The 22996-nt window shown below is 54.2% G+C and overlaps 1 protein-coding gene across 3 annotated transcripts in view; it reads left to right on the forward strand.

Annotated features, from left to right (window-relative positions):
• The window catches only part of FARP2 (FERM, ARH/RhoGEF and pleckstrin domain protein 2), a 98464-nt gene that overhangs the window by 49774 nt on the left and 25694 nt on the right, over window positions 1–22996 (forward strand). For all 3 annotated transcript variants that reach the window (XM_062194282.1, XM_062194304.1, XM_062194293.1), the window contains exons 8-13: window positions 1542–1689; window positions 11147–11242; window positions 13225–13388; window positions 13765–13833; window positions 14366–14423; window positions 16587–16845. In XM_062194282.1, the coding sequence (XP_062050266.1) occupies window positions 1542–1689; window positions 11147–11242; window positions 13225–13388; window positions 13765–13833; window positions 14366–14423; window positions 16587–16845 (794 nt within the window). The remainder of the gene's footprint in view (window positions 1–1541; window positions 1690–11146; window positions 11243–13224; window positions 13389–13764; window positions 13834–14365; window positions 14424–16586; window positions 16846–22996) is intronic.

Raw genomic sequence — 22996 nt, forward strand, 5'->3', positions numbered from 1 at the left:
GGTTTCCTGAGGCATACGATTTCTTAAAGCACCAGTTTTGTGGCTCCTCTGAGCGTTTGCTGGCTTCTGCAGGGATGGGACTTTGACTCTAGAATGCTCAGGGGCACGTTTGGTACTGAGCTCAGATGACACCCACATCCCACAGGGGAGTGCCTGGTACAAGTCCTGGCCGCTCCACTTCTGATCCAGCTTCCCAGTAGCGCACACCCTGGGAGGCGGCAGTGATGGCGAGTACTCAGGTCCCTGCTGCCCACATGGGAGACCTGCATGGAGTTCTGAGCTCCTGGCTTTCGTCGGGCCCAACCCTTGCAAACACTTGGGAAACGAACGAGCAGGTAGATGATCTCTTTCTCTGTGTTTCTCTCATACTGCCTTTCAGATAGGATGGAAATCAAAGATCTAAAAATGTGGGGTCAGCATTGTGGCATAGTGAGTTAAGCCACCACCTGAGACACCAGAGTCCCGACTGCTCCACTCTGATCCAGCTCCCTGCTAATGGTCTAGGACAAGCAGCAGAGGATGGCCCAAGTGCTTGGGCCCCTGCACCCACATGGGAGACTAAGAAGAAGCTCCTGGCTCCTGGTTTAGTATGGCCTGGCTCTGGCTGTCGTGGACATTTAGGGAGTGAACCAGCAGACAGAGGACTCTGTCTCTCTAACTCCGTCTTTCAAATAAGTAAATAAACAATACATATTTATAACTAAATATATGTAAATACATTTATAAATATTACTTATGTATAAGTAAATCTTTAAATAATAATAATGCCAAAATAGGCAAAGTTCAAATTAAGGCTTCTTGGAAAGTGGTTTTACCCCACCTGAGCGCTCTCCTGTGTCCTGATCACTCCCCATCGCCCATGGTGGCGATGATTTATTGAAACACAAGCTAATAGTATCTGTATCGTGTTCATAAAGTGTAGATTTTAGTGAGAGAATGGAAGTCACAGGTACAGCATAACCCAGACAATTGGATTGGTCCTACGGCTCTACAGCTCAGGAGTTATAATGAGACGAAGGCACAGCTTCGTCAGCAGGTTCCAGTGTGGGCTCATGTGCTGGGCACGGCTGCCCTGACAGCACAGCCCCAGTTGGCACCAGCAGCAGCTGCATGTGGCCTCACCATCCTGGCTGTGTGGTGGCAGGATCACAGCTACTTGGCATTTCCTGCCAGTCGACCACGAGACACCTTTATGTGGATGAGGTCAAGTGTTTGGCCAGTGGTATTTTTATTGGACATCACGATTCCACTCTTACAGAACTGCACCCTATGGTAGGATGGGTGCTGTGAAGATGAGCCTAGTGAGATGCTAGTGCCGTCTCTGGCCTCCCCTCTGATCTGACATTCAGCTCTACTGCACTTGCGTGTAACCTTGTCACGGTAGGGAGCAGTGCTGGGGAGGCATGGAGACCCTGGCTTGTGTGCCCATCTGTGATCCCCCCGTGCACAAGGCCCCCAGGTGGGCTGTTTTGTTTAGGTTCCCTGATCACATCTCTAACGTGAAGTTCTTAGTGACACTCTCAAAACTGCCCTCCTCGCAGGGGCCAGACGCCTGCAGAGTCGGACTTCCAGGTGCTGGAGATCGCCCGAAAGCTGGAGCTGTACGGCATCAGATTTCACAGGGCCTCCGACAGGGAGGGGACCAAGATTAACCTGGCTGTGTCCCACATGGGCATCCTCGTGTTCCAGGTAGGCTGGGCGATGGCCGGAGATGTTTTTATCTGTGTTGCTCAGTTTTCTTTCTGATGACTGCAGAGTTGGTTTGGAAGGTGAGTTTAGCAAGTCTGATGCATGCTGTTGTCCATCAGCAGTATTATCCTTCCTGCCTCTCCAGGGCTGCCCGCCAACCCTAGGACTGCCCAGTGAACCCAGGGCTACCCAGTAACCCCAGGGCTGCCCACCAACCCTAGGACTGCCCAGTGAACCCAGGGCTACCCAGTAACCCCAGGGCTGCCTGCCAACCCTAGGACTGCCCAATGAACCCAGGACTGTCTGCTCACCCCAAGGCTGCCCACCAACCCCAGCACTAACCGCTGCTCCCACAGGGCTGCCCACAACCCCAGCACTAACCACTGCTCCCCCAGGGCTGTCCACTGACCCCCAGGGCTGCCAGCCAATGCCAAGAGCACCCACTCACTGCTCACTGAATGATGGTACCCCTTACATCTTCAGCTATGACTCTGGCCTCTCCCGGGGAGCATTCTCCACATTGTGGGTGTGACTGTGTTGTACTGCAGCCATCACCATGGAAGTCTGTAGAATAGATTAGAAGTACGGGCTGGGCATTTGGCCTGATGGTGAAAATACCACTTTGGTTGAGGCACCCATATCAAAGTACCTGATTCAAGTCCTGTCTCTCTTATAAACCAGCTTTCTACATCATGTCCTGAGTGTCCCCCGTGTATACTGAGTGTCCCCTGTGTATACTGAATGTCCCCCGTGTATACTGAGTGTCCCTGTGTATACTGAGTGTCCCCCGTGTATACTGAGCGACCCCCGTGTATACTGAGCGTCCCCCGTGTATACTGAGCGACCCCCGTGTATACTGAGCGTCCCCCATGTATACTGAGCGTCCCCGTGTATATTGAGTGTCCCCCGTGTATACTGAGTGTCCCCCGTGTATACTGAGTGTCCCCCGTGTATACTGAATGTCCCCCGTGTATACTGAGCATCCCCTGTGTATACTGAGCATCCCCCTGTGTCCTGAGTGTCCCCGTGTATACTGAGTGTCCCCCATGTATACTGAGCGTCCCCGTGTATACTGAGTGTCCCCCGTGTATACTGAGCATCCCCAGTGTATACTGAGCGTCCCCCTGTGTCCTGAGTGTCCCCGTGTATACTGAGCGTCCCCCATGTATACTGAGCGTCCCCGTGTATACTGAGCGTCCCCCGTGTATACTGAGCATCCCCAGTGTATACTGAGTGTCCCTGTGTCCTGAGTGTCCTCCGTGTATACTGAGTGTCCTCCGTGTATACTGAGTGTCCCCCTTGTATACTGAGTGTCCCTGTGTCCTGAGCGTCCTGTTTCCTGAGTGTCCCCTATGTATACTGAGCGTCCCCCTGTGTCCTGAGCATCCCCTAGTGTATACTGAATGTCCCCCGTGTATACTGAGTGTCCCCGTGTATACTGAGTGTCCCCGTGTATACTGAGTGTCCCTGTGTCCTGAGCGTCCTGTTTCCTGAGTGTCCCGTGTTTATGTCCCCACACCACCTGACGTCCAAGGCTCACTTGGTGCCGTAGGCTGCTTTTGCAGAGCCCCAGCATTTTTAGGGGAGAGCGGTGTCTAGAAACAAGGTTGTCACTGCTCCCAGCCCCCTGCATAGACAGACACAAAGTGTTCCAGCACCATTGTTGATCTCCGTGCCTTTCTCATAGCTTTTTTTTTTTTTTTAATCAAAACCATTATCAAAGGGCCAGTGTGTGGCACAGCTGGTTAAGCCTGTGATACCAGCACCCCACACTGGAATGCTTGTTCGAGTCCCGGCTGTTCCACTTCTGATCCAGCTCCCTACTGATGCACTTGGGAAAGCAGCAGAAGATGGCACAAGTGCTTGGGCCCTCGAACCCACATGAGAGACCTGGAAGAAGCTCCTGGCTCCTGGCTTCAGCCTGGCCCAGCCCTGATGATTGTGGCTATTTGGGAATGAAGCAGCAGATGGGAAATCTCGCTCTGTCTCTGTCTCTCTAACTCTGCCTTTCTTTTCTTTTCTTTTTTTTTTAAGATTTTTTTATTTATTTGAAAGTCAGTTACACAGAGAGCGGAGAGGCAGAGAGAGAGAGAGAGAGAGAGAGAGAGAGGTCTTCCATCCAATGGTTCACTCCCCAATTGGCTGCAACGGCCGGAGCTGCGACAATCCGAGGCCAGGAGCCAGGAGCTTCTTCCAGGTCTCCCACGTGGGTGCAGGGGCCCAAGGACTTGGGCCATCTTCTGCTTTCCCAGGCCATAGCAGAGAGCTGGATTGGAAAAGGAGCAGCTGAGTCTTGAACTGACGCCCATATGGGATGCCAGCGCTTCAGGCCAGGGCATTAACCCACTGTGCCACAGAGCGGGCCCCTACTCTGCCTTTCAAAGAAAGAAAGAAATCTTTCTTTAAAAAACATAAAGTTGGGGCCGGCACCGTGGTGCAGTAGGTTAATCTTCCGCCTGCAGTGCCAGCATCCCATATGGGCGCTGGTTCTAGTCCCAGCTGTTCCACTTCCAGTCCAGCTCTCTGCTGTGGCCTGGGAAAACAGTGGAGGATGGCCCAAGTCCCTGGGTCCCTGCACCCACGTGGGAGACCTGGAAGAAGCTCCTGGCTCCTGGCTTCAGATCAACGCAGCTCTGACCATTGCGGCCATTTGGAGAGTGAACCAATGGAAGGAGGACCTTTCTCTCTATCTCTCCCGCTCACTGTCTGTAATTCTACCTCTCAAATAAAATAAATAAAATCTTCAAAAAAAAAAAAAAACAAAAACCATAAAGGTGGCCCTGACAGCATCCACTGAAACCAGGAGTTCTTGTCCTTGGCTCCCTGCAGTCCAGCACCCTGGGGTTCACTGGGGCTTTCTTTGGTGAGAAGTCTGACTGCTCCTAGATACACACCTCAAACCACCCTCATTGCAAAGATGGCCTTAAAACATGTGTAATATTAGCAGTGATAAAAGAGTATTTTAGGGGCCGGTCCTGCGGCATAGCGGGCATAGCTGCCACCTGCAGTTCTGGCATCCCATGTGGGCCCCAGTTCAAGTCCCAGCTGCTCCACTTCCAATCCAGTTCTCTGATATGATCTGAGAAAACAGTGGAAGATGGCCCAAGTGCTCGGGCCATAGCACCTGCATGGGAGACCTAGACGTGGCTCCTAGCTTCAGATTGGCCCAGCTTTGGCCATTGTGGCCAACTGTTTTGTTTTGCTTTGTTTTCACTTTTTTTTTTTTTTAAAGCAGTACAAACCTCATGCATTTCATATATACAAATTTAGGAACATAGTGATTCTTTCCACCCTACTTCCCTCCCACCCATACTCCCACCCTTCTTCCTCATCCCTCTCCCATTCCCATTCCTATTTTTTACAAAGATCTATTTTCAGTTAACTTTATACTCAGCAGCCTATACTAAGTAGAAGGATAAACAAATAGTATGAACATAAATATAAAAAAATTATTCCTCAATAGTCAACACAAGGGCTGTTCAGAATCATCACATCATAAAGTGCCAAGTTCACTCCTATACATTAGCTTTTAGGGACTCTATTACTCACCATAGATCAGAGAGAATATATGGGATTTATCTTTTCGGGACTGACTTATTTCACTAAGTATAATGGTTTGCAGTTACATCCATATTGTTGCAAATGACAGGATTTCTTTCATTTTTTAACTGCTGTGTAGTATTACATAGTGTATATATATGCCATGTTTTATGTACCCAGCCTTCAGTGGGTGGACATCTGGGTGGATTCCGTACCTTAGCTCTTGTGCATTGAGCTGCAGTGGACATGGGGTGCAGATGGCTCTTTCAGATGCTGATTCAATTCCCTTAGGGTAAATTCCCAGGGTGGGATGGCTGGGTCACGTGGCAGGTCCGTATTCAGGTTTCTGTGTTATCTTCATACTCTCTTCCACAGTGCCTGCACCAGTTTGCATTCCCACCAACAGTGGATTAGAGCACCTTTTTCCCCACATCCTTGCCAGCATTTGTTGTTTGTTGATTTCTGTATGAAAGCCATTCTAAAGGGAGTGAGGTGAAACCTCATTGTGGTTTTGATTTGCATTTCCCTGACAGCTAGTGATCCTGAACATTTTTTCATGTGTCTGTTGGCCATTTGAATTTCTTTTCTTTTCTTTTTTTTTTTTTTTCTTTTGGACAGGCAGAGTGGACAGTGAGAGAGAGACAGAGAGAAAGGTCCTCCTTTTGCCGTTGGTTCACCCACCAATGGCCGCCACGGTAGGCATGCTGCGGCCGGCGCACCGCGCCGATCCGATGGCAGGAGCCAGGTGCTTCTCCTGGTCTCCCATGGGGTGCAGGGCCCAAGGACTTGGGCCATCCTCCACTGCACTCCCTGGCCACAGCAGAGAGCTGGCCTGGAAGGGGGGCAACCGGGACAGGATCGGTGCCCCGACCGGGACTAGAACCCGGTGTGCCGGCGCCGCAAGGCGGAGGATTAGCCTAGTGAGCCACAGCGCCGGCCATGAATTTCTTTTCTTGAAAAATGCCTGTCCTAGTCCTTTGCCCATTTCTTTGTTTTAACATTTATTTATTTATTTATTTATTTGAAAGTCGGAGTTACAGAGAGGCAGAGACAGAGAGAGAGAGAGGTCTTCCATCCACTGATTCACTCCCCAAATGGTCACAATGGCCGGAGCTGTGCCGGTCTGAAGCCAGGAGCCAAGAGCTTCTTCCGGGTCTCCCACACATGTGCAGGGGCCCAAGGACTTGGGCCATCTTCTGCTGCTTTCCTAGGCCATAGCAGAGAGCTGGATCAGAAGTGGAGCAGCCAGGTCTCGAACCAGCATCCATATAGGATGCCAGCACTACAGATGGTGGCCCAACCCTCTATCCACAGAGCCAGCCCTGCCCATTTCTCATAACTGGGTTGTTTGTTTTGTTGTTGAGCTTCTTGAACTCTATAGATTCTGGATATTAACCCTTTATCTGTAGCATACTTTGCAAATATTTTCTCCCATTCTGCCGTTGCCTCTTCACTTTGCTGAGTGTTTCTTGTGCAGTGCAGAAGCTTCTCAGCCTGATGTAATCCCATTTGTCCGTGTTGGCTTTGGCTGCCTGTGCTCTGGGGTCTTTTCCACTGTCTTTGCCTGTGCCAGTGTCTTTGCATTTTCCCCAGTGTTCTCTAGTAATTTGATGCTATCAGGTTGTAGATTTAGGTCTTTGATCCATTTTGAGTAGATTTTTGTGTAAGGTGTAAGGTACAGGTCCTGTTTCATACCTCTGCATGTGGAGATCCAGTTCTCCCAGCACCATTTGTTGAAGAGACTGTCCTTGCTCCAGGAATTGATTTTAGCTCCTTTGTCAAAGATAAGTTGGTTGTAAATGTGTGGATTGACTTCTGGAATTTGTATTCTGTTGCATTGATTTATCCATCTGTTTTTGTGCCAGTACCAGGCTGATTTGATAACTGCCCTGTAGTATGTCTTTTAAAAAATATTTATTTATTTATTTATTTGAGTGGGGGAGAGAGAGGGAGAGAGACACGTCTTCCATCTACTAGTTCACTCTCCAGATGGCCACAACAGCCAAAGCTGCACCGATCTAGGAGCTTCTTCCAGGTCTCCCACACAGGTGCAGGGGCCCAAGGACTTGGGCCATCTTCTACTGCTTTCCCAAGCCACAGCAGAGAGCTGGATCAGAAGTGAAGCAGCTGGGACTCGAACCAGTGTCCATATGAGATACTGGCACTGTACCCAGCAGCTTCACCTGCTATGCCACAGTGCCGGCCCCACATAATGCCAGATTTCAATACAAACTGGGACTGGCGCTGTGGTGTAGCGGATAAAGCTGCCGCCTGCAGTGCTGGCATCCCTGGCTCCTGGCTTCAGATCGGCGCAGTTCCGACCACTGCAGCCATCTGGGGAGTAAACCAAAGGATGGAAGCCTCTCTCTCTCTCTCTCTCTCTCTCTCTCTCTCTCTCTCTCTGCCTTTCTGTAACTCTGCCTTTCAAATATATAAATAAATCTTTTTAAAAAAAATCTGGTACTGCCAGCGCCGCGGCTCAATAGGCTAATCCTCCGCCTAGCGGCACCGGCACACCAGGTTCTAATCCCGGTCAGGGTGCCGGATTTTGTCCTGGTTGCCCCTCTTCCAGGCCAGCTCTCTGCTGTGGCCAGGGAGTGCAGTGGAGGATGGCCCAAGTGCTTGGGCCCTGTACCTCATGGGAGATCAGGATAAGCACCTGGCTCCTGCCATCGGATCAGCGCGGTGCGCCGGCCGCAGCGCGCCGGCCGCAGTGGCCATTGCAGGGTGAACCAACAGCAAAGGAAGACCTTTCTCTCTTGTTTCTCTCTCTCACTGTCCACTCTGCCTCTCAAAAAAAAAAAAATCTGGTACTATGATCATCTGGCTTTGTTTTTGTTGTTTAAGATTACTTTAGATATTCAGGATCTCCTGTGTTTCCATATGAATTTTAGCATCAGTTTTTCTAGATCTGAAAAGAATGTTGGTATTGTGATTGGGATCATATTCATGTATAAATGCGAGCTTTTCACAGTACAGTATTCTGTGTTGACAGGTTTTTTTTCTCTAAAAACTTGGAATATATCTCACCAGTCTCTTAGCCTGTAGGGTTTCTGATGAGAAGTCAGCTGTGAGTCTAATTGGAGCTCCTCTGAGAGTAATCTGGCGTTTCTCCTGTGCACGTTTTAGAATCTTTTCTTTGTTTTACTGTGGAGAGTTTTACTACAATGTGCTGTGGTAAAGATCTTTATGGTCATGTCAGTTAGGAGTTCTGTGTGCTTCCTGTATTTGAATGTCCCTTTCTTCAAATTAGGGAAGTTTTCTGTATTTATTTCAATAACTAGGCCTTCTAATCCACGCCTTTATGAACTCCTAAGACCCATGTGTTGGGTTGTTTGATAGCATCCCATAAATCTCTGACTTTGCTTTTTAGTTTTCTAATTTCTTTTTTTATTTGTTTGTTTGTTTGTTTGTTTGTTTTGTTTTTTGGTTTGGTCTGTAAAATTTTCAGAGATTTATCATCTAACTTGGATATTGCTTCTTCTGCCTCACAAAGTCTGTTGTTAAGGCTTTTCACTGCATTTTTTTATTTCATCTATTGAAATCTTCATTTCTAATATTTCATTTTTGTCTGTAAAATCCCAATTTCTTGGGGAAAGATTCATTCGTGTCAGGTGTGGTCTCTGGACCGGGGTTTGCTCCTGTTGCTGTTGTGACCCTGTGGTTAGTTTTGAGTTCCCGTCAGGCATTTCATCACGCTCTTCATCTCCACACTCTGATACTGAAGCCTCATTGTGTCCTTTGGGGGGAGGTCATGATGTCGTCCTATTATTGTTTCTTGAATTTCTGCCTTTATTTTTAGACACTTGTGGAGTTAGTTGCGCTTTTTCCTCTGATGGCTCTTATCTTTGAGCTGTGCCTCTGTACCTTAACGGAATGTCTGTGCTTTCAGGTGTGTGGTGGGTGTGGCCAGGGAGCTCTGGGCTGTGCTCAGGGTGGGGCGAGTATCCAGGGTGACACCCACGTTGGGCGTGGTAGATCTCCTGTTAACAGGAGGGAGGGGAATGGTCACCTCTGTTGGTGTGGTCATCCCTCACCTCCTCTCCTCCAAGCTAGTGATGCCCTGGTGTTGGTCCCCAGTGTGTTCAGCACTCATCCGTGCCGCTGTAGCAACCACATAAATGGTCTGTGCAGTCCTCACCGTGAGCACGGTTCCGGCGGTAATAAGCTGCCCCAGCAACCAAGGAGTTCCAGGAAAGTGGCTCTGCACCCAGAGCGTGCCCAGACCTCAGCTGCATACACCCTGTCCCCTCTCACACAGTCAGTGTTTTCACAGTCTCAGCACCACAGCTCCCGTGGTCAAGGAGTGCAAGACAGTCCACTGCACCCCACTAGCCTGTCCTGTGCACAGAGACACTGAGGGCTTCCCAGAGCCGCTGCCCATGTGTGTTCTGCCCGGAGGGATGGAGCCCGATCCTCCCAGCCAGACTCAAAGTCAGTGGGAAATATATTTTTTTCCCTCTGGTAAAGCCCCTGGATCACATATGTGCACAGTACCCGCCGGCCACAGCCCCACTCCTTCCGCAGTTGTGCTGGGCGCGTGCACGAGTCCCTTCAGTGGGGATGGCTCCCCCTTCCCACCTGTTGCTGGCTGGGCGCAGGGGAGCTGGTGTTGCTGCCCTGTGACAAGGTGGAGACCTTCCCCACCAACTGACTGGAACTGCATGGCTGCCCGTGCCGGCAGGATGCCGACTGTCCCTGCTAGCTGCTAGCTCTAGCTGTAGAGCTGGAGCAGCTGCTACCTCTTACGTCCAAGATGGCGCCAGCCCCCGCACAGCTGGCTGCAGGGTGCTGGTGGCAGGGGGGACACTGCTGCTTTTTTGTTTTTCCTGCCCTCTGGGTGAGCAGTTGTCCCGCTGCCCTGAGGATTCCAGGCCACACTCACGGACGATGCAGTCCACTAGGCTGTGCCTCCAGCTGTATCAGCAGTGGCACGGGCCAAGCAGTCGGACCTCACCTTGCTCACTGGAGTGGGCTGCGGGGTCCTTTGTTGTGTTGTGCTCGTTGCTGCGCATCTGCGCCTCCCACTCAGGTCCAGGCGTCTGCGCCTCCCACCCAGGTCCAGGCGTCTGCGCCTCCCACCCTGGTCCAGGCGTCTGCGCCTCCACCCAGGTCCAGGCGTCTGCGCCTCCACCCAGGTCCAGGCGTCTGCGCCTCCCACCTTGGTCCAGGCGTCTGCGCCTCCCACCCAGGTCCAGGCGTCTGCACGTCCCACCCAGGTCCAGGCGTCTGCGCCTCCACCCAGGTCCAGGCATCTGCGCCTCCCACTCAGGTCCAGGCGTCTGCACGTCCCACCCAGGTCCAGGCGTCTGCGCCTCCACCCAGGTCGAGGCATCTGCGCCTCCCACTCAGGTCCAGGCATCTGCGCCTCCACTCAGGTCCAGACGTCTGCGCCTCCCACCCAGGTCCAGGCGTCTATGCCTCCAACTCAGGTCCAGGCATCTGCACCTCCCACCCAGGTCCAGGCGTCTGCGCCTCCCACTCAGGTCCAGGCCATTTCCGCTGCTCCGCAGGACCCCCACCCCCACCCCCTGAGTGCACCTTCTCGTCCCGCTGAGTTCGCCTGGCCTGGAGCAGACCTCCCTGTCGCTATGCCGCCATCTTGCAGCTTCCCTGTTGCAGTCATTTGAGAAGTGAACCAACAGATGGTCTCTCTCTCTCTCTCTCTCTCTCTCTCTCTCTCTCTGCCTCTCTGTAACTCTGCCTTTCAAATAAGTAACTAAATCTACATAGAAAAAGTGTTTTACAATAAGGCCCTATTGAGGAAGGCAGCTTGCCTTTCTGAGTCAGACGGCCGGTGGGTGTGGATGTTGCAGCTGGGAGTGGTTCTGGAGGGGTGGGAGGCACCAGGTGGGGGGCTGGCCGTCTGCGCCCAGGCGACAGCTGCACTGCTGAGCGTCTGTCTCCCTGACTGCAGGGCACCACCAAGATCAACACGTTCAACTGGTCCAAGGTTCGCAAACTAAGCTTCAGGAGGAAGCGATTCCTCATCAAACTCCACCCAGAGGTGCACGTAAGTATTGTTTTGAACACTGCTCAAGCTATACGAGAATCGGGTCACACAAAGCGATGCTGGTTTTTCTTCACCTGCCTTGCACGTCTTTTCAGCATCTGCACGTCCAAGAGCTTAGAGACAGACTCGAGGTGGGCGTGGGGGGCTGTGGGCATCAGCTCAGCGGCTCCCCCAGGACGCGCGCACCTCGCAGGGTCCACAGGGCGGGACGGGGCCCAAAGGCACCGAGAGCCATGGGCTGTCCACCGCTTCTGCCCTGGGCAGCCATGCTCTCCTGAGTGATCTGGAGCCTTGCTGAGTGGCAACAGGCTAAGGGCGTCCTCAGGTTCAGCACTGACCTCTGGGCCCTGGCGGTCAGGACATAAATATTCCTTTCTTCAGTTGCTGGTTGTTGAAATAATTCTGTGACTTCCCTGAGGTGAAAGTGAACAGAACCCAGTCCTACAACTGCTCAGAAATGTTCACACTGTTACTTTATACAGTTGCACAAAGGAAGCCAGGAGTAACAGGGGGATGTGTGCGTGTCCATGCCTGGGTTCAGGCACAGGCGCCGCTCCCAGCTCTGGCTTCCTGCTGGCCTGGGTCCTGGGAGGTAGAAGCGGTGGTTTAGGTAACTGAGTTCCCGCCACCCACGTGGGAGACGTGAGTTCCCGGGTCCCTGTGCCAGCTCTCGTGGGTATTTTAGGAGTGAACCAGCAGATGGGACATATCTTTCCTTTCTCTCTGTCTGCCTCTCAAGTAAGTCAATAATTTTTTAAGTAGATTAGCCAAGCTACCATGGTTGAGAGCTTAAGAGACGACAGTATGGGGCCAGCATTGTGGTGCAGCTGGTTAAGCCACCATCTACAACTCTGGCATCCCAAACACTGGGTGCCAGTTTGAGTCCTGGCTGTTTTGCTTCTGAACCAGCTCGTGGTGAATGCATGTAGGAAGGCAGTGGACGATGGCTCACGTCCTTGGGACCCTGTACCCTGTGGGAAACCCAGGTGGAGTTCTAGGCTCCTGGCTTCAGCCTGGCCCAGCCCTGGCCATTACAGCTGTTTGGGGAGTGAATCAGCAAATGAAAGCTCTGTGTCTGTCTGTCTCTCCCTCTCTGTAACTCTGCCTTCGAAATAAATAAATAGGGGCCAGCACCGTGGCTCACTTGGTTAATCCTCCGCCTGAGGCGCCAGCATCCTATATGGGCGCCAGGTTCTAGTCCCGGTTGCTCCTCTTCCAGTCCAGCTCTCTGCTGTGGCCCAGGAAGGCAGTGGAGGATGGCCCAAGTGCTTGGGCCCTGCACCCCATGGGAGACCAGGAGAAGCACCTGGCTCCTGGCTTCGGATCAGCGCAGCGCGCTGGCCATTACAGCCATTTGAGGGGTGAACCAATGGATGAAGACCTTTCTCTCTGTCTCTCTCTCACTGTCTAACTCTGCCTGGCAAAAAAAGAAAGAAAGAAAATAAATAAATCCTTAAAAGAGAGAGGTGCAGTGCGGTGTTCACTTAGACACTCTGTGGGTCCTGGGGGATCTGAGCCCTTGGACCAATCAGAAGAAAACCTTTCCCTGGCGTAGGAAAGGCTGTTTCCTCTTGTTTGGGAGGTGGAGAAGCACAGGGTCTTCCACCGCTGGTTCACTCCAGGCCAAGCAGCCACAAAATGCAAATACGGGGCCATTTTCTTCCTCTGTGAGTAAAAGCAGTGCCCACTGAGGTGGTTCTGAGAGGACAGGCAGGAGCACCCTGCCCACTGTTGATTCGAGTCGTGTGTTCATGCAGTTCCGTCTGCACCCGTGGGGTTGGATCTTAGATCCCAGTCCGAGTACCAGGGTCTTCCTTTTCCTCTTTCACAATGAACAGATACGCTTTGGTTTTTTTCCAGTAAATGGAACAAGAAGTCTTGTAACCAACTCTTAGGAACAAGTTTCTTAATTCTTAATTTTGGAATTGCCCCTTGTGCTGACTTTCTCTTGAGCGCACTGGGTTCTCGGACCTCGTTTACAGGGGCCCTACCAGGACACGCTGGAGTTCCTGCTGGGGAGCAGAGACGAGTGCAAGAGCTTCTGGAAGCTCTGTGTGGAGCACCACGCCTTTTTCAGGCTCGCTGACCAGCCGAAGCCCAAAGCGAAAGCCGTGTTCTTCACCCGGGGCTCCTCCTTCAGATACAGGTGGGGACACGCCGGGCTCCCTCTGCTTTGCACCATGGGGCAGGAGAGCAGCGCTGGGACAGCATAGCCGCTGGGACAGACAATCACACACACCAGGCATAAAACCTGCTCAGAATGTCAGTGTCATAGAGTGAGCCTTTAGATGCACACATTTGTTAGGATGGGGCTGTCCCACTTCCTGCGTCTTCAAGCTGTGAGCACAATGCCTAAGGCGGCATTTGGGATGCTGACAGCCCACGTTGCAGGGCCTGCTTCAGTCTCTGCTCTGCTTCTGATTCCCGCTTCTCTGCCTCTCAAGTAAATAAATAAATGTCCAGCGATAAATGCTGTGAATTGCCATTGATTCTCTTCTAAAAATGTGAATCTTCATGTGCAGTGGGAGAACTCAGAAGCAGCTTGTGGACTACGTTCGAGACGGAGGGGTGAGGAGAGCCCGGTACGACAGGTGAGCTCGGGGGGCTCACGGCACACACGTGTGAACCACCAGGGGAAAAGGCACCGGATGCACACGCATGTGCTTTGACACTTGAGTTTCAGGCTTTTAAAGAAAGTGCGTTCGCAAGGTGTTTACATTTATTCTCTGCACATTTCTTCCAGACAGCTGGACAGCACTGCTCCTTTGCTTGTAATTCTGCTCATTTTGGAGACTTTTAACAAATACATTACTTTCAACTAAGACATAAAACTGTGGGTTTGTGCTGTCTTTAGGCAGCTGTTGTACACATGTATAAGTACTGCTACCTAGTGTCTAGTCTGTACAGCTTAGCTTACAGTAATGGTTCCCCTGTTTCTGTGGGCACATAACCTGCCTCTTTGGGGCATCTGTTTTTGGTGTGAATTCTTGTTTTCTGTTATGCTGCCTCTGTCATAGCCACGTTTTTTGTGCGTTTTTCTCCATGGCTGCATCCTGTGCCCGCTGCTGTGGGGCAGGTGTGGGCAGGCAGGGCTGGTCGCTCACTGTTCACTCTGTTTTGCAGAAGGCACAGTGCGACACGGATGTCTGTGCGTGCTCTGACTGCAGACCTGCCGAGACAGGTGAGTGTGCTCCCGGGGAAGTCGTCTGGCAGTGTTGTCGCAGGGCAGTGTCACTCAGTTCGAGGCCTGGTTCCAGGAAGAGTCCTGAGGACAGAGCACCCTTTGCATACTGAGGCGCACCCCACAGTGCTGTGTGCAGTACCCCGGGCTGTCCCGAGCAGCCACTCTCCACGCTGGGGCTTTGCCAGCTCCATTTCAGCCGATTCCCTTCCTGCGATTCTTTGCAACCATTAAAAACCAAACTTGTTGAGAGTGCCATAGCCAAATAGATGCCTGCCGTTAGGCAAAGAGTGAAATGTGATTGGCATGACCGAAGCCATCTACAGTCACAGACACTGCCCGGGAGGTGGCAGGAACGTCCGAGGGGCACCTCAGCTGCTCCACACCACTGTGACAGGGCGCCCACGTACTGATTGATTCTGTGTGCCCATGACGGCCAGGGCTGGGCCAAAGCCAGGAGCTGGAAAGTTAATCCGCTTCTCGTGTGGCGGCAGGGATCCAAGCACTTGGGCCGTCACCTGCTGCCTCCCAGGGTGCTTGTGGGCAGGAGGCTGGAGTCGGGAGCAGAGCCCTCAGTGGAACCCAGGCTGTCTGCTGTGGGATGAGGCATCTTAGCTGCTGAGCTAAATGCCTGCCCCTCAGACTTCCTCTTATGTAGAATACGGCCGTCTTCACGCAGTGGCTCCAGCTGCACGTGTATCAGCATGCTGGCCTGTGTCCTGGGTGGACACTGCATTGCGTGGAGGTCCCAGGAGTTGCTTGCCAGCCCTGTCCTCAGGCTCCTGTGTCTCAAGCTGGTTTTTAATGAGTCTTTCTTTCTTTCTTTCTTTCTTTCTTTCTTTCTTTCTTTTTTTTTTTTTTTTTTTGACAGGCAGAGTGGACAGTGAGAGAGAGACAGAGAGAAAGGTCTTCCTTTTTGCCGTTGGTTCACCCTCCAATGGCCGCCGCGGTAGGCGCGCTGTGGCCGGCGCACCGCGCTGATCCGATGGCAGGAGCCAGGTGCTTCTCCTGATCTCCCATGGGGTGCAGGGCCCAAGCACTTGGGCCATCCTCCACTGCACTCCCTGGCCACAGCAGAGAGCTGGCCTGGAAGAGGGGCAACCGGGACAGGATCAGTGCCCTGACCGGGACTAGAACCTGGTGTGCCGGCGCCGCAAGGCAGAGGATTAGCCTAGTGAGCCGCGGCGCCGGCCTAATGAGTCTTTCTTAACTCTCCTAGGTGTGTTTCCTGTTTAAAAATTCCTTGTTAAATCAACTGGAATCCAAAGGAAATGTGGTTTTTTTTTTTTTTTCATTTTCCTTTATAATATTCTAATGTAGTGTCAAAGTATGAGTAATCTAAGAAGTGCATGTCAGCTGTTAGTGTTCTTACACTGCTTTTGGGAAGCCATGGGAAAACACTGAGTGGGATTGAGTGAGCAGGAAATGTGCTCGGCTGGCGTTTGAGAGCAGATGAATTACAGACGTTGCTGTGCCTTCTGCCTTCGCACCTGCTGCTGGCACTCGTGTGAGGTGTGGACAGACGCCAGCTGCCCAGAGTCTGCCTTAGAGCAGGGCCTGGTTCTCTTTGGCCACATGTGGGTCATACGTGGGTCTAGCTGATGTCGTGTGGCAGAGTCAGGCGCACGTGTTCCTGTGTCTCTGTGCAGTGACACTCAGTGCGTGGCAAGGGTGGCTTCACATCCCCATGAGCAGGGGCGGTGGTCACGCGGGGATGGCAAGGACGCCACGTGGCTGTTGGACTTTTTCCCCACGGCCCCTCCAGCATTTCCTGTCCTCATGAACCTCACCTCACCAAGCATTTTCGAAAAACTCGGGGTTCCTGTGCGCTGACATCACAAGGAAGACCCAAGGCAGCAGCCCTGTGTTCCCTGTGCCTGTGGGTGGCGGTGTGTCTCACTGCCATCACACCGGCGTCCCCACGTTGGGCGAGCCACAGGCTGAGCTGCCGCACGCTCAGCCAAGCCGTGAGCTCAGGGTCTTCTCCAGTATGGACATTTCTGGCCATAAGAGGAGGCGGTCCGAGTTGGTCAGCCGTGCTGGGGGGAAGTCCCATCCACTGCATCTCTTGGCAGAGCCAAGACATGTGTGGCATCGGTGCTCCTCGTGGTGACTCAGAGTTCCGCTTACTCCGTGTTTTCTTCTCTTAACTGTGATCCCCAGAGCGTCTCGTTCACCGAGGGCGTGCGGACGTCTGCCTCGCTCTCTTCAGCAAGCGCCTCCTTTGGCCGGCTCCCGACCTCCCCCGTCATCCCTCCCTACCAGCCTGAGCTCACGGATGGCAACAACAGTGCCCTGGCGGATCCCCAGGCCCCCCAGGGCAGGAGTCCCGCGGCAGAGAGGAGCTGTGGAGCAGCGGCCCACGGCCTGGACGCACCATCGGCCCAGCACCCGGGGCCCCCCGCGCTGCAGCCTGGTCCAGGTGTCGGGTTTTGTCATGTTGTAAGCAGCTGTGGTCCTGGCGGTGCTGCCGGGCAGAGGCTTGGGGTCGCTGACCTTGACACAGGGCAGGCCAGCGGGGTGTGCAGAGCTGCTCACAGAACTGGCAGTGCCGAGGGCGACTTGGCTGCGGGCTCGTGCCCCTCTTCAGGGGAGCACCGGGGGGGCCGGCTGTGCCTTGGGGTGGGCCCTGGCTTCACACTGACGAGCACCCCCCTGCAGGTGTCTGAGGAGTTCATAGATGACGACCCCGCAGACATCTCTTTCTTTGCGGGAGGCTCGGAGGCCTTCTCTTTCCCCTATAGCTCATTGGCTCCTGCCGTGCCCACTGCGTCCCCACCTTTGTGTGGTCCAGATGCCTTCCAGCACCTGGAGTCTGCCCGCTCCAGCCCAGACAGGTGCTCCACTGAGGCAGTGGACATGGACGTAGATGACCACTTTGACTTTGAGGACGAGAGCGACTTCGGTGGCCGTGCAGAGCCCTCGGGCACCTCGGAGCTGTTGGAGGTGAAGGCCCAGGCCAGTCTGATGCAGAGGCTGCTGGGGCCGTCACAGACAAGCTCGCTGAGGCTCAGCCGGTCCGAGGCCAGCTCCCTCAGTCACGTTCCACTGCACGGGGGGCTGTCCCTGCATACACCCAGTTCCGCCAATCAGTCTGAGGCCAGCTCCATGGTCAACTTCCCGGCCTGCTCAGTTCGCTCCGAGTCCAGCTCAGCCCTGCAGTTCTCTGACATCATCGACCAGTTAGAGCAGCTCAGCTACCCCCCGACGACAGCCGAGGGCTCCAGCAGCGCCGACACTGACTCCTGGGACTCGGAGGCCGAGGCCCCCCTGGACATGAGCCTGTTCTTCAGCAGCCCCCTTGCACACGCAGCTGGAGAACCAGTCTCTTTCGATTTGCAGAACAATATAAAAAATCTGACTTCAGCAGAGCAGATAGAGGGAAACCCATCCTGACCCCGTGGGGCTCCTGCAGGACGCCCCCGCCCCCACTGCAGGGCCAGAGCTCAGTGCTGAGGGTCTGCACGTGGACAGTGAGTGCATTCGGTGGGGAGGGGGCATCCTCGGTCTCTCAGACCCTGGCTCAACGTCAGAGAATGAGAGCTGTGGTCCAGTGTAGCCGGACAGGCATAGGTGGGCATCCCACCATCCCCACGATGGACTCGTCTGTGTGGCCTTTTGGTTTTTTTGTTTGTTTGTTTTTTGTTTTTGTTTTTTGCACGTGCTTCGGTTCACATGAACTCTGGTGCTGTCCATTTTGAATGTTCTGGTTCTGTGGTGACCTTTGGTGGACACAGTGCTGGCTGTGGGCTGAGCGGCACTGCCATCACCTGGCACAGGTACTTGGCCTGATTTGCCGGCCACTGCACCCCATGGACTCTGCATGCATCCCACAGCACCTGGGCTGGGGGAGGCAGGTGCAGGCCCCAGCCACCGTGTGCTGTGGTCCCGGGAGTGTCTCAGTGTCTCCTGGAGACCCAGAGGCCGCTGAGTGGACAGCAGCCTTGGACAGGCAGATGTGAGGTGCACTCAGGGCAGCAGCAGCTGCCGTCTGAGTTGAGCTTCCCTGGGAGGTCGTGGCAACGTGGCTGGTGGACACCGGCCTGGAGGCTCCATGCCGGAGGCCCCGTCCCTCTGACTGACCACGCAGCTGTCCATGCAGTGATGCGTCCCCCAGGCCCCCAGCATGAGGACTGGGAACAGCAAATCTGTCAGTCAGCTGGTGCCGCCTCTTCTCATGATGCCACCTGAGACTGGCTCAGTCAGGCGGCCGGTGGCCACGTGAGCAGGCGGGCAGACGTGGCCTCCACGTCTGCCGACACACTGTGGTCCTTGTGGCACAGGGGCAGGTGAGAACCTTCTGCCCGCAGTGCCCGCAGGTTTGGCCCGATGGACCCAGCTTTATCGCGATACCATGTTCTCCCCAGATGCATTCATGGGAAGCGCTCACGTTCTCTGCCCAGGGGAGTCCCGCGTGTTGGCTGGGTTCCAGCGGGAGGCTGTAGTTAAGCACGGTGCGCGTCACCAAGTCTGGTCGCCCTAACTCGCGTTCTCACGGCTGGCCTTGCAGTGGCTCAGTGATACCCCCTCCTCGATACGCCTGTGGCGCATGGCTCCCCTGTCAGCTGCCCACATCTGTGTTGTGGGGGAGTCGATGGTGACCCTGGTGTGGTGCCTCGAGGCTTGGGTCAACGTCTCCTAGGAGGGCTCCTGGCAGCCCCTCCTTCACTGGAGACTGCCGGCTGTGTGCCGCGGTGCAGTGTCGGGCAGCAGGTCAGGTGTGGGCTGGGCCAGCCTGGGCCAGCCTGGGGGAGCTGGGGCTGTGGGAATCAACGCTGTTCTCAGCCACCCTTGCTGGGCCTCCTGTTGAATGGGCTTTGCTTGGTTTGGGGTTTTGTTCGTGGACTTCAGCTTTCTTGTTATTTAGAAAGTTGGGCACCACAGGCCGCCTGTGCCTCTGCCGTCCCCGCTTGTTTCGGGGTTTGGTTGCTGCTGGCCCCCATGTGGGAACATGGGCTGCTTCTCAGCCCACCCACGCATGGCTGTCAGGCAAGTTAGCAATGCCACTGTCATCGCGTGCTGAAAACCTGCTCCCACAGCCTGGCGTCATGCACACCAGGGCCCCGGTGCAGCCTGCTCGCCACTGTGTGTAGAGGAGCCCCTCCCCTTCCATGCCATGGACCTGCCATGCCTCATGGTGTGGAGCTGGGGCTGAGCCAGCAGCTACCCAGGGTCTAAGGTCCCTCACTTGCACCAGCTCCTGTCCACAAGCCTGTGTCTCAGGTCTCTGGGCAGCACTGCTGAAGGTGGGAGCTTTCCCATGTGTGGTTGAGATGTTGGCACAATCTGGAGAAAGTTGGAGCAGGTTTTCTCCTCTGGAGTGTTCCTAGTTCTTAGTATTACTATTACCGTTCGAGAGACTGAGAAAGAGCGCGTCTGTCTGCTGGTTCACTCTCCGGATGCTCACACACCTGGGACTGGGCCAGGCAAAGCCAGGAGCCCAGAACTCCATCCAGGTCTCTCAGCACTTGGGACATCACCACCTGCCGCCTCCTATCCGTGTGGCACACAGGTGCCAACCACCAGGTTAAACAGCTGAGCGCTTGCTCTTTATGGTGAAACAATGTATTTAAAAACCCACAGCGCTTTCTCCTGAGTCCGTGCTCTGGGCTCCCCCGCCCCATGAAGCCCCACCAGAGGACCCAGGGACTGGGTCCCCTGCGTAAACCCTGTCTTTCCCCACATGTGGTCCCAGCAGCTCCCAGCACTGAGTCTGACCTGAAGCCCTGGTCTGGAGGCTGCAGTGCCATGCTGGGCAGAGCCTCCTGCCTGGAGCTGCCCCACACACCCAGGGTCAGCAGAGCTGGGAGGCGGGGGCGTGCAGACGGGGCCGGGCCCCTGGGGTCTAGAGCCCACCTACCAGAAGTATACAGTGCCGACAAGTCTGCCTGATGACCCAGTGGCCTCCCCAGAGGCGCGTCCCGTTTGCCAGGCTCTGTCTGTTAACATGGACGGCACACATGGCCCAGGTTTCTGTCTCGGTGAGTCCAGCACCAGGACGGTTGCACCAGCGAGGCGTGATGGAGCCGACTACAGTGTGTTCTTGTGGAACTGGATTAGGCGTGCCTGTTCCTGTCAGCACGTGTATTTCACTTGGCACCGATCATTGAGGGCCAGGCATGGAAAAGCCTGAAGCCTGTCTCGTCATTCCGCCGTGGTAGCCGAGTCGTTTTCCATAGCTTTGGGTTACAGGTGTCTCTGTGTGGTTAAGGAAAGCTCTAGGGCCAGCATTGTGGTGCAGTGGTTTAAGCTGCCACCTGCCACACCAGCATCTCATGTGGGCACCAGTTCAAGTCCCATGTGTTGCACTTCCCATCTGACTCCCTGCTGATGCCCCTGGGCAGCAGAGGATGGCCCGAGTGTTTGGGGCCCCTGCACCATGTGAGAGACCTGTACAGAGTTCCAGGCTCCTGGCTTCAGCCTGGCCCAACCCTAGCCACTGTGACCATTTAGGGACCAAACCAGCGAATGGAGGAGCTCTCTCCCTCTCTCTGTCTCTCCCCCATCTCTCTGTAACTCTGCCTTTCAAATACATAAACAGACTCTCAAATGCAAGTTGCCCTGGTGTCCCGCAGCCACAGCACACACGCTGTGGTCACTGTCACAGGTGACACACAAAGCGCCTTGTCCCTGGCTGTCATGTGCCAGTCCACACCGTGTGTCTTCAAGGCTCACGTGTTCCCCAAGGCCCTGGAGCGTCAGGAGGAAAATCCATCGCAGACAGGAAGGTCCGTGTCCGCTGAGGACGTGGAGCTGAGCGTGCTCGTGTTTGTTCTCCAGTCCTTGGCTGCTGTCCGGTCTGCGGTGCAGCGCCTGGGGTACGGGGGCCATCTGGGACGTGGGGGTTAGAGTCACTGGGGCAGGAAGGAGAGTGGGCGGGGCTTCCTATGCATTTGAATGTGTTGATTCTCTAAAGCGGCACTCTTGTTGTCTGGTTTGTGGTACTTACAATCGCTTTCCGTTGAAATAGCCATTTATAAATTTGCAAATATGTACTAATTTAGACTTTTTAATTGCTTATTCAATAAAATAAGGAAATATTTACTATCAATTTTAAAAGAAGCCTTTTAGCTTTTGTTGCCTCTGCTTACGCTCACAGAGCATTTGCAAGTTCAGTTCATCCCTGGAAGAGCTCGTGTCTCCTGCGTCTCCACTCCCGGCTCCTGGCAGCAAGCAGGCACCGTGACGCGTGTCTGGTTTCAGACACTGGAGGCAGTCCCAGCTGTGTTCCAGTGCCTTCTGCCCTCGCCAGCCGTGGTCTGTGTGGCCAGTGTGGCGGCGGTAGACATAGGGGCGTGGTGTGGCTTCGCCCATCCTGAGTACAGTGCTGAGTGCAGGCGGGGCCCCAGTGGCCCTGCTGGCTTCTTGATTCTGAACAGGAGGAAGGTGTGGCCGGGCACCCTCGAGGGCGCATGAACAGAAGGCCCTGACCTCCTGACCTGGAATGTGGTGTCACTCAGACTCTGGACTGATCTCTACTCCAGCTCGAAACTTTAACTGCCCCTTGACAAAAACAGGTTTCCTGCTGTCTGGGTGGGGCTGTCCACCACTCTCCAGCGAGACCCCCTGCTGGGGTGCGAGTGGATACTGCTCCTCTCACTCCTGCCTGGGTGCTGATGCCATCAGCTCTGGGAGGGCAATGGGTGACCATCTGGAGTTTTAGGCTCCTGGCACCCAGTAGGCAGAGCGGTCAGCACCAGTGACCAGCGTGGGAGCCAGCTAGCAGCGAGCCCACCTGGCCCACCACACGGCGCAGAGGGCTGTGGCGGTGGCACCTCCAGGAAGAGCTGCAGGTTCTCCCGAGCCCGGTGGGCACAGGAGCCTCATGCCCTCCTCCCAGTGCCCAGCACTCACTGCACAGAGGGACGTGCTGACTTGAGCAGCGCAGTCTTGATCCCAGGAAGCTCAAAGCATTTCTCTGCCAACATCTGTGGGCTGCCTTAGGCCCAGCACCCAGCAGACTTGCAGTTCACTTGAACAGTTCGTTTTGGGGACATGGCCTCTGTTGCCCCAGTAGGAAGGTTCCTAAGTCATAGGTGCTTCTCAGAATTTTAGAGTTTTCAATGGAACAAAGATACCAAGGCAAAAGGAGCTGGGCACCTGGCAGATGGCCAGTCTGGACACGTGGCCCGAGGCATCGCTTTGTGCCTAGGCTAGTATGCCCTTTTTTGAAATGAGAAAAAGTCCTAGCTATTCAGAACCAAAGGCAGGAACAGAGGCTGCATTAGGAGCGCTGCGCGTGTCGGAGCAGCCTCGGAGCTCTGACGGCAGCCAGCTGTGGAGGCTGCCTGCTGGCGCCGGCTCACAACTAAGGACAGAGGACTCAGTGCCGCGCTGTCACTCTTGGTTCTGGTTCTTCCCAGGGAGGTGAGCTCCGCCAAACATGCAGCGAGAAACGTGCTGACACCGTTTTTCTACCTCCCACTTTTATTTTTATTTTTATTTATTTTTTGAGAGACAGAGCCCTCATCCACGGGTTCACTGCTCAAATGTCCACAACAGCTGAGGCTGGGCCAGGCTGAAGCCAGGAGCCAAGAACTCCATCCAGGTCTCCCAGAGGGGTGCAGGGACCC

This window comes from Lepus europaeus, chromosome 1 (assembly GCF_033115175.1).
Source record: "Lepus europaeus isolate LE1 chromosome 1, mLepTim1.pri, whole genome shotgun sequence".
NCBI lineage: Eukaryota > Metazoa > Chordata > Mammalia > Lagomorpha > Leporidae > Lepus > Lepus europaeus.